Source organism: Lathyrus oleraceus, chromosome 2 (assembly GCF_024323335.1).
Source record: "Lathyrus oleraceus cultivar Zhongwan6 chromosome 2, CAAS_Psat_ZW6_1.0, whole genome shotgun sequence".
NCBI lineage: Eukaryota > Viridiplantae > Streptophyta > Magnoliopsida > Fabales > Fabaceae > Lathyrus > Lathyrus oleraceus.
In genome coordinates, this window is record NC_066580.1 from 399,225,302 (window position 1) to 399,237,382 (window position 12,081).

Genomic DNA, 12,081 nt, shown 5'->3' on the forward strand with positions numbered 1-12,081 from the left:
CTTCTAGGTAAGCAAGAATGAACACAGTAAGAATAATTTAATCTCACACTAATGAGAAAAAACTCGTGTGAAAAGGTGAAGCAAGAATTAGTGAGTATATGACACTTGGATGAGCAGAATTCTTGTTTAATAATTTTTGCATCTTGGTATGATGATGGTTGGACCTTTTTATAGTGCTTGAAGATGATACCGTTGGATGAGGCATTGATGCTGATATCTTGCCAATGATGGGACTTAATTATCATTAAGTTTTTTGTCCTTTCCATAGCAGTTTAAGAGAGTATTTAATTTTCTCCATATATAGATTCATACCCTTTTAGGAATGCTTCGTTGTTAAGTCTTGATCTGATCTGATAAGCAAGAATCAGAGTGCGCAGAGTTCAGATACTTCACTCAGATCTTGTATTCTTCAGATGGTTGTCTAATGTTTTCATTAGAAGCTCTTGATTAATCTTTGACTTTATGTTCCTCAGATGTAGTGAGCCTTAGAGACTTCAGATGAGAGATCTTTCAAATTCAGAAGGTCAGAGCCTTGATTCATCAGAGCGACATTTTCAGCTTTTAGTTCAACTGTTCTGGACTTGCTTAACGCTTAGACTTTATTTCTTCAGATGCATTAATCATTAGATCCCTGTACACTTATAGAATTTTGTCAGGGTACCAAAATGTTTCATCCTTTGTTATCATCAAAACTTAAGCATAAATTGCAGAATCAAAATCTTGTTTTAATAGTAATCAACTTTCCTCTTCCAAGGTAATCATTAATAATTGTAGGGGAGAACCTAAAACAGTGACCTTTTACATGCACCTTCCTGAAGTCTCTACTTCCAACATCATTAAACTTTTTTTGCATGTTGACAATAAATTCCTTTATTGGCTTAGGATAAAAAGGTCTGATGTTGAACACCATCTTCATAATCTGAGCATCTTCAAAGAGCTCAACAATTTCTTGGCACTTTAATGCTTCTTAATCTCCCTTTTAAGGGCTATCCTTCTGTGGTAGACAAACTTCCATTTAAGAACACTATCCTTAGTAGGAACATTAGCATGAATCTTATTTCCACCAACTATTTTCTTTCTTTTCTTGTGAGGGGGCACTAAAATGTCACCAATGTTGTCCTCAACATCTTCTATTATATGAATGATTTTTCTTTTTGGGTCTGTCTTCTTTTTCACAGCTGATTTTTCAGCAACAACTACAATTTCTTTTTACCAACATCATCCTTTTTATTGGCAGGAGTAAGGGTCTTCGTATAAGGATCCCTCTTAGACTTTATCACAATCTTCTTAGTTTGTGTCTTTCTTTTTTTGAATTTTTGGCAAACTTTTTATTTTTACTAGGAACATCATCATTCGTCACATCTTCATTGACAGGAACATACTCAAAATGAACTTCATTATATTTAGGGATATAAACTTCATTAGCACATATAGAATCATCGATAATGTCATCATTATTGTCACTCACATTATTCACCATATCATTCACTTTAGGATTAATAGGGTTAACTTTCTCATCATCCTTTTAAGTTGGAGGCTCAGTCTCCAGCATGTCAGACATGCTGTTTGGCACATCCTAGTTGACCTCTTTATTACTCTAGTCAGGTTTTTGGGTCACATCATCAGCTTCTTCTTGGACTTACTCTTCCCCGATGACTTCTTTTTCTGTCTCAAGTTCTTCTTCCCGAGAGTCTTCCTCGACTTATTTAAACACTTCTTCCCTTACCCGTGAGTTGGTTTATGCACTCGCATCCTCAACATTTAGGTTCTCAACATTAGTGTCCTCAGATTTTTCTCTTTCATCCTAAGGAATGTCGTTACCGATGTTGGTGACATCCTCCACAACATTTGATTGACTCAATATAGGGTCTTCATCACTTAATCCTCACTTTCAGAATCCTTGTCATTCAAAATATTCTTAATAAAGGTGCCAAACATAAGGACATCAACAGACTTAGTCATAGGATTATCAAAAGTAGGTTCTTCTAGTGGTTTTTCTCCTAGAATTTTCTTAATACTATTTTCACTATGGGGTTTGTGACAGACATATACATTGAATCTACGGTTTGATTAAGGTTGTCTGAATCAACATCCTTAGTACATCCTTAGTCTTTGTGCTTGGTTTAGAAACTTTAGTAGCAATTTTAGAAAAATTTATAATAACACTACCTTTAGGAGGTTTGGCAGTTTTAGAAGGGTAATCATTTTTGGTTTTTGAAAAGACGATTTGGAGATGCGTGATTTCAAGAACTTCTTTTGATGGTTGTTCTGCAACATTCTCTTGAGTATTAGAATCCTCATTGTCTTTCGAAGCATTACTGATATCTTCTTTCCCCTTTCAAATAAGATTATACATTGTTAAGGGCACTCGAGTAGTGCATTCATCCATATTTTCAACTTTTTCTTCCGAACTTCCTTCGATGGTTCGAGGTTGGGAGGAACTTCCTTCCGAACTTCCTTTCAACTTTACTCCATGCATGTGAACAACAAGCTTGTTCTCCATGGATGGTTTCTTGGCTTTCTTAACAGTTTTCTTGTTCTTGCTTGACGTATTTGTCATTTGAGAATCATCCATAATCGTTTGTAAGGCTTATTTATTCTTTATATTTTGTATTAACCGTGAATATCTTAATGATGAGTGACTAATCCTACTTAGGTTAAGTCGTCCATGGATAAATTTTTCTCCAATAATGTGAAACATGTGACCCCTTTAGATTATCTCTCTATAATGAATCATTTCTTATAATTAATTATTCAATTTTATTTTGTGATTAATGCTTTATCTAAGTCTATAAAATTAGAGCATTCGAACTGGATAACCATAAAAACTAACAGTACATTTACAAATTGAAACTAAATATTTTTGGGAGATTGTTTATGATCGTAAATATATGAGATAGACAGTTGTGACATCAGTATTTTATACTCAATAAAACCTTCCTAAGTTGAAATTACGCCCAAGACATTGAGAGATGATAATTATCCATTGACTCAAACACTTAAAAATGAAATAAACTAATCAATGCATTCATTTCATATAACAAAAAGAACAAATATAAATGTGTTATAGCCTTCACATGATGACTCAATGAAATCAGAACCTACACAATAATATTATCCTTACAAACCAAGTCCATAATGTGATCAGAAATTCAGAACTGATGAATACTAGTACCTTTCAGTCAAGCATGCAGCAGAGCCAAAATAATGTGATCACTGAGCACATTAAATGCTCGTCAATGATAATCACAATTTCCACCATTCTTTTTTCTAACATATGTTACACCCTAAATAATAAATAATTAAATTTCCACTATAAACAAAAAGTCACCAGTGGACCTTGATTTCGACACATGAACAATTTTAACTTTATATATATTATATGACACAATCTATATAGTATGGACCCAATATTTATTGAATTTGGTTACCTAATGTATAAATGAACGTGCAAATTAATAGTTAATAAATCAAATTTGGTCACACTATGATTCACTGTATAATATGTTTGGCACATTTTACTGAGTTGTTACTGTTGCAATACTACAAAGACAGATGAATAATTATATAAATAAGTTTCATATGATTTTGTGAACATGGTTTTGCTCATTGACATGTTCCAACACTGAAGTGTTAGTATATAGTGATTTCACAAAATTCAGACCCATGCATACATATTGTGTGAATAAATTGTCGTCTAGCTTTTTGTATTTTGCAGTACTTTTCCTATCATACACACTTCATCTCTCTCTCTCTCTCTGTGCATTGGAAGTGATGTGAAAATTATATGAAATTTTAAGATTTTATAATGTGAAATATTTTAAGTTTTGTATACACTTTTTGAATGACTATTTTTCAGATGAAAGCTTTTAGGATGCAATGATACAACAATGAGTGATTGAAATTATATGTTTTATTTTATAGATTCATTGTTGAGTTGGAGTAAAAAGTTCTCTATTATAAAAATGAGTTGGAGTAAAAGGTTGTATCTATAAAAAAAAAAATAAAACAAATTATAAGTTTAATTTTAAAGGTAATTATGATTAAAACATATTATATAATTGGTTGACCGTGTAAAATTTTTAAATGTATATTTGATTTGGTGGCAACAAGAATTAATTTTCTAAAATTTAATTAATTCATTTTAGATTTTTTTTGAAGGACATTTGATTTGTAAAAATGAGGTTACAAATAATTCGATGCAATCATCAGCATCTCACCTGTTAATTTGTAAGAATTTTAATCATTAAACTGTTAAATAAAAAATAAAATTAATTTTATAATAAAGTAACTCATTTCACTAATATAATTTAAATATAAAATAATTTATAACTAAATGTATTTATAAATGAATTCAAAAAATAATTAGATGTGAGGCGAAAAATTCATTAAACATATAATTTAGTTGTAATAATGTTTTTAGGATTTAATTATAATATTTTTCCACATATATAGTGTAGTAATACTTAATAATTTAATTTGTGTATTGACATATACAATAGTTTTACACCCACACCCATATATTATATATATATATATATATATATATATATTATATATAATATTATATATATATAATATATATATATATATATATATATATATATATATATATATATATATATATAATATATATCAAATATCTTCATTTAGAAATTTGTGTGTAACTTTAAAAAAATTATATTTAAATAGTGAGATTTAATTTGTGTGTAATGCAGATTATTGCAAAACAAATTATTGTAAATAACAAAATTTGAAATGTTAAAATGTAGTTAAATAAAATTTTATAAAATATTTATCACAATTAATTTAAAGTTACTGTACTAAAAACTTAAAACAACTGTAATGACTTTAACAGTAAATTTAATAAAACCACAAAATGTCAAATATGATTTTGACAAAAACAACATTCTAAAGTTTTAACAAAATTACCTAGCAATTGTGATTTTGTCAAGTTTTTTGTAATTTGAAACATGCACAATTGTGAGGTGATTGGATAATGAAAGATTGACTAGGTGTTGATACTTGTGACACATATAACAAAACTACTAGGATGAATTTTAGCTCATTAAAGAAGGTACTAAATATAGTAGAAGAACAAGAAGAAAAACCAATAATTTCTTGTATTAAACATCTTTCCAAATTAATCATGCTTAGAGAAAAAAACGAAAGCAACACAAAACAAGGACTTAAAATATAAACTAGTTTCCTTAACAAGCATTAATCTGTTGAAAAACTGGACCACTTTTAATGGAGTAGATTTTTTCAAACAAATTAGAGACAATTGTTTGCAACTGAAGATACAACAGGCTGTCAAGAAATTAAACTATAATAATTAACATGTAGAAATTAAAAAGAGCATTAAATGGGTAGTTAAATGAAACTAAACAGTTTTCCAAATTGTCATGTTTCTAAGTACATAATTATTTTTTAAAAGTTTGTTAGAATAATGAAAAAATATTGACAAATGTGTATATAGAGAGATGAATAATTAGAATGAGAAAATGAAAGAGAGAGTGAGAGAGGTTTTTTTGCATTAAAAAATGGAAGAAGTACCTGACAGTCTATGATGCTAATTCCACCCAATTTCGTTAAAGACAGAATTGTGGGTCAAAGTTTTCAAGGAATTGGAATTAAATATAAATTCTGTCTGGGTTATTATTTTGGTGAAAAGGACATTAATTCACCTTGAGAGTGAGAAAAAGAGTAAGAAATTGTGTGAGAGAGAGAAAGAGATTCCATTTTAATCTGTAGCTACCTCTAGCTTCTACTTCACTAGACTTTTCACTGTAATACATTCTAAAATAATTTAATCATTGATGTCTGTTTCATGAAGAAATAAGTAACTCAGTATGTTTAGTTTAACGGTAGAGAAAAATAATTGATTTTGACTAAAAGTTAATTGAGGGTAAACTATTTAGAGAGATCAACTTAGTACTCTATGTTATCAATATTTCAAAACAATCTCTTAAATTACAAGATATTAATCAAATTATCTCTTTGTTTAATTTTTTTTCAAATGCATCATTGATATTATTCACTGAATTTCAAATACATGATAAATAAATACTACCACCTTGATAATATTTTAATCGTTTTGAAAGAGAAGTTGTGAAAAGATAAATATATAAGAGAGAATATAAGAATATAAGAAGAGAGAAAAAGATGAGAAATAAAATAAATTTGAAGTGTTATTTGGTTTAAGAGAAATAGAAAAGAAAGAAGTGTAGCGTATTTTTAAAAGTACTATATTGTCTTTATAATAAATATTTTTTTTAAAAAAAAATATATTTATAATATAATGGGCAAAATAGTCTCTTTTCTATCATAATTTGTTTCTTTTCACTTTCTCTTTATAATTGAAGAAAAATATAAAAGGTGTGAGTCCCACTCTTTTTTAATCTCTCTTTCCAATTTCTCTTCTTCACAAACAAGAGAAATTATCAATCTCTTTTCAACTTCTTTCTCACCTATTTTTCTCTTTCCTACTTCTACTCTACCAAACATACAATGATACAAGCAACATTTTAAAATGAATGATGATCGATACAAACATATAAATTTAAAGATCAGTTTGAACATTTACTAAAAATCATTAAAATTTATATAATTTTAAAGATCGGTTTGAACATTTACTAGAAACCATTAAAATTTATTGTTACTATAATGTTCGCTAAACTCTCCAACAACAGTGATAGAGTCGAGGTTTAACTTAGTGAAGAATTTAAAATAGACAAGCTCCCATCGATTAGTAATTGAAGAAATTCGAATATATAAAAATATGATATATATTGAATGCCTTAAAAGTTTTAATAAAAATTTGTCAAAATCTCTTATGAATCTTAACGTTTAGTTTATTATTATTTTTAACACTCTCAAATTTTTCAAAAAATAATATGGGAGTTAGAAGAAATATCTATTTAATTACAATTAACTAACCACTTGAGTGAATTGCAATTGAATGACTAAATTAAACATTGATTAAAGATTTTTTATCTTAAAATAATAAATTAATGGTTATTTTTATTTTACAATGCAATTTTTAAGAAAATAATTAAATAAATAATTTTAATGATAAAATTATATTATCTTTATTAATTATAATTAATAGATTAATTGAATAAAATAAAAGTTAATAAATAAAAACACATCAATAAAAAAATAATAAATTATGCATTAATATTATAAAAAAATAATTATTTTAAAATAGAAAAAAAATATAAATGAGATATTTTTTTATAATACTGAGAAATAATTTATTAGATTTTAATTTAATAAAAAAATATTTATTCTAATAATTAAATTACCGTCTTATCCTTTAAAAGAAATAGTAGTAGTTAAAATTTCTGATAATTTCAAGTACTCTCTATCTATGGTTAAGTACTTTTGAGTTGTGATGGTCCAAAATAGAGCTTGTCTATTTAAACAAACCTGAAACTCGTCTTATTTTCTTCTACTTCATCCCAAGACTCATACCTCTCAAAACATAGAAACCATGGAGCTTTCTCAACTTGGTTTCCTTGAGGAACTACTTGCTCCTAAAAAAGACTCATGGAACGCTTTATCCACCGGTTTAAACGACCTACTTCTTCCCAATGGTTGGAACTTCGACTCATTCGATGAAAATCTACTCATTAACCCGTCTCTAAACCCTTCATTTGCTTCGTTTTCGTCACCGTTAGACCATAGATTTGAATGCTCTTATGGAACTGATGCTGTTTCATACCCTTTTGTGGATGGGTTTACTGTTCCAGAGCTTGATGATTCAACACCGCTTTTACCGCAAGAGGGTGTTGAAGAGTTCGGTTTTGTTGGAAGTGAGAGCAAGGGTTTGGAACAGAGTGGTAAAATTAGTTGTAAAGTTGAGGAACAAGTGAGTGAGATTCCTGTTTTTGATATGGGTTTGTGTGGTGGTGGTGGTGGTGGTGGTCAGAAGAAAGGTAAATCCAAAAGGGTTGAAGGACAACCTTCCAAGAATCTCATGGCGGAAAGAAGGAGGAGAAAGAGGTTGAATGATAGGCTTTCCATGCTTAGGTCAATTGTCCCTAAGATCAGTAAGGTGGTGATTCAATTGATGTAATGTCTATGTGAATTTGTGTATGTATGCTTTGTAGAATTGTAGAATCGGAGAATCGACATTTCAGATCGAATGCATGTTAGGTGTTTGACAATGTGTTCGACCCAACATTATATGTCATTATCTGTGTGTCTGGTGTCTGTGTTGGTGATTGTCTGGGTGCTCATGGTCTATATAAATTTATAGAAATCATTGACTAACTCTTGAATTTGTGGTTTGAAATGTAAATTTAGATGGACAGGACATCGATTCTTGGGGATACAATTGATTACATGAAAGAGCTTCTTGAAAGGATCGGAAAGTTGCAAGAAGAAATGGATGAAGGAACAGATCAGATAAATGTTTTGGGAATTTCTAAGGAGTTAAAGCCAAATGAAGTCATGGTAAGAAATTCCCCTAAGGTATGGTTTAGTCAAATCTTTGAATTATTGCATGATATTCATAGACCAAGTTCATGAGTAAATGTGTAATTAATGTATTGTTTTTGTATTTTCCTGTGTGTTTTAGTTTAATGTTGAGAGGAGAGATCAAGACACAAGGATTAGCATCTGCTGTGCCACAAAGCCAGGTTTATTACTGTCAACAGTGAACACATTAGAAGCATTAGGCCTTGAGATTCACCAATGTGTTATAAGCAGTTTCAATGATTTTTCATTGCAAGCATCTTGCTCAGAGGTTAGTCAATTGTTTCAGTGCGTGTTTGCATTACTGTCAGTCACTAGTCACTGTGATTTTGATAAAATTTTACACTTTAGAGCTTTTTTGTGTATGTTTAATTTCACTTTTCAGAAAGGTAAAATTGATTTTACAGTATGTTTGAATGTTCTCTATAATCTGAGGCTTTTTTTATCTACAATTGGTTTTTTACATTATTTTCATGAATTTAGGTCGCTGGACAGAGAAATTGTATGAACCCTGAAGAGATAAAGCAATCACTGTTCAGGAATGCAGGTTATGGAGGGAGGTGCCTCTAGGAAAAGGATGGAAAGCTGACATAACAATTTGCAGATGGTGAAAATGAGCAAAATTTTCCTCTTATGTAATTCAAGTAATTAGGGTGTTAAAAAGTTGTAATGATATTCCAAATAAATTGGCTTTTGTTGATGCAATCACTCTTAGGGTTATACCCTGTATTTAACATACACTAGGGTATCTTTAGAGCTAGTTTCACTTTCCCTTTGTGATAAAAATTCTACCTTTTTAGTTGCAAATTGATAATGCAAAGTTGTTGCCTAACCTAAGTAGAATCAAAGTGATTCTAACACATCAATCATATGAGTTTCTGCAATGTTACATGAGTTGATATCAAAACCATGACCTTCAACATATTCCAACTTTGTTATAATAGATTAGCAAATATAATGTTCAAAATCCAAATATTGCTCCTTAAAAATATTAGAAAATCACAGTTTTTGTACATCAAGATATGCCGTTAAAAATGCTAATATATTGAAGATTTTGTTCGCATCAATGACTTCATGTATCAAATGGGATATTCAAGATATGCACGTACAATATGGACGAGGTAAAAGACATGAAATGGATACATACAGGTTCCAACTTGTCATAGATTATTATTATTACGTTTATATATGACCTGTCTAAGAAATGTTTATGGTAATATGAAAGTAGGAAACAATTTCTTTCCTTTTATCCAACAACTTAAACTTTTGGAATAATCGATTTATTACATGGCATTAGAGAGTCTATTGATGAAGATAAATGTAAATTTATTTTTTGAGTGTCTTCAAATTTTATATTTTGTTTGGACGAGGTAATTGAGAATTTGTTAAGGAATTTAAAATTCTAAATTACTTAAATGATTTAATTAAAATTTATTTATTTTTAAATTTTTTGTTTGGTTGGAGAATGAAAATGATTCATTTTTAAAATTTTGAGATCATTTTCATATAGTTAAAAAAAATTGGATCAAGTTAAAAATATGAAAAATATGGACTAATTTATCATTTTTGAAAATTTGAAGGAACCAATTTGTAAAATTTGAAAACTTTTAAAGACTTATTTGTAGTTTTTTTAAAACTTTGGTGATGAATTTGAAATTTTCATACCAGGACCATCTTGCAAAAATTTTAAAAATAATAATAAAGAAGTTAACATTTAGAGAAAATTTCAAATTATTTACTTTTTGATGTTATTTGAAATTCCGTAAATTTAACTTGAAAAAACTACTTCATAAATTTACATCATTTTAACAATTTTTCGTATTTTTTATCCAAACAATGAATTTTGGTCAAATCATTTTAAATTTGATCAAAAAAATATTTTCCTTCATTAAAATACTTCATCCAACAAACACAGTCTTAAAGAATTCAAAATTTTAAGCAATTCAAATTATTCAATTGAAATCCATTCATTTTCGAATTCTTTTATTTGGATGGAGTATTAAAATGATTCATTATTAAATTTTTGGGGTTGTTTTCATAAATTTTAAAACTTTTGGGCCAAATTTAAAATATGAAAAATAGGGACTAATTTACAATTTTTGAAAATTTGAAGATATCAATTTGTAAATTTTAAAAATTATTAGGAACATATTTGCAGTTTTTGAAAATTTTGAGTGTGAATTTGATATTTTCATAAAATATGAGAACCATCTTGCAAAATTTGAAAATTAATAATAAACAACTTAACATTTGTATTATATAGAGTGAAAGAATAATTTCAAATTCTTTACTTTTGATATCATTTGAAATTCCTTAAATTTAACTTGAATAAAATACTTCATAAGTTTACATTACTTTAACAATTCTCCATACTTTTTATCCAAACAATAGATTTTGATAGAATCATTTTAAATTTTTTCAAAAAATTATTTTCCCTCATTAAAATGTTCATCCAGGCATCATCCTCTCACCAATATTAATTTATCGACCAGATAGTGAGTGTGAATAAATTCGAAACCCAAATTTTTCTTTCTATATTTCGGAGATGCATCTTCGAACGCACCTAAAATGCACATAACGCTCCATAAGTGAGTCATCCACCCTATATTTGTCAAAAAGCACTTTGTGGAGATGCATCTCTGGACTAATTTCTAAAAGCACTTTGTGCTTCACAAGTGAACCATCCATCCCAAATTTCTCAAAATATGGATCGGAGATACATCTTTGTAAATTTTTAGAGGTGATCATATAGATGCATCTCCAGAATAATCCTTGAAAGCATTTGAGAGATTTTGCCTTGGCAACTAGTGTCTCAAATTGATATTTTTTAGGTCATTTTCACCAAGGACATATTAACACCATGCTAACTTTACTAATGTAATTCAAAGATGTCATATATAAATTCAAATCCAAATATTAATCAAGTAGTAAAAAACGTTACCACGATACATAATTTGTTTAGAAAATACAACAATTACCAAATTATAAATAGAAATAAACTACTTTGTTTTTCTAACCCCCTGCTTCTTTTTTGTCGGTGCCTGTACCCCAAGGCATTTTGTGCCTTGAGTAAGATGGTCTGTAAGGAGACCATACCAAAACTACCTTTTGCAACGTCTCTTCTCTCAAAGAGGACTCTCATAACCTGCATAATACGCCGACAGATCGACAACAAGTCTGTTTTGTGGTCATCCCTAACCTACTCCTCTTCCAATATCTATTGATGATCATCTCTAGGTGGTGCCCCCGCGACATCTAGTACATGTAAGGATGTGACACTCAATAGAACCATTGGATATAGCCCTAATTATAAGCCCATGGTTCACCCGCTGGAAGACTGCGTGCCTCATTTGGTACCATATGACTATAGAAATCATCGAGTATGACATCAAGATCTCTGCAACGGACTATCAACGGAGCAAACACATAGGGGTGTCTTGGAATCATTTTTTGATACCCGAATTGGTGTGTGACCTGTTTGGGCAGATGCAGATACATCAGACGTGACTCACAAGCCAACCATCTAGAGTAGAAGGATATGTCGTCCACAGGACGTGTATGGAGGTGGCCACCTTACAAGTAGAAGAATATGTCATATTA

The 12,081-nt window shown here is 29.4% G+C and overlaps 1 protein-coding gene across 2 annotated transcripts; it reads left to right on the forward strand.

The window, feature by feature from the left end:
- The first annotated feature begins 7,369 nt into the window (after positions 1–7,369).
- Positions 7,370–9,241, forward strand: LOC127119717 (transcription factor bHLH93). Of its 2 annotated transcripts, none has more exons than XM_051050020.1 (4): positions 7,370–8,059; positions 8,311–8,460; positions 8,585–8,752; positions 8,965–9,241. In XM_051050020.1, exons 1-4 carry the CDS (start codon positions 7,496–7,498, stop codon positions 9,049–9,051), a joined length of 969 nt encoding a protein of 322 aa, XP_050905977.1. In that variant the 5' UTR covers positions 7,370–7,495; the 3' UTR covers positions 9,052–9,241. The 2 variants fall into 2 exon arrangements, with proteins under 2 accessions (XP_050905977.1, XP_050905976.1); XM_051050019.1 differs by having other exon boundaries at positions 7,372–8,059; positions 8,311–8,478.
- Positions 9,242–12,081: the final 2,840 nt, after the last annotated feature.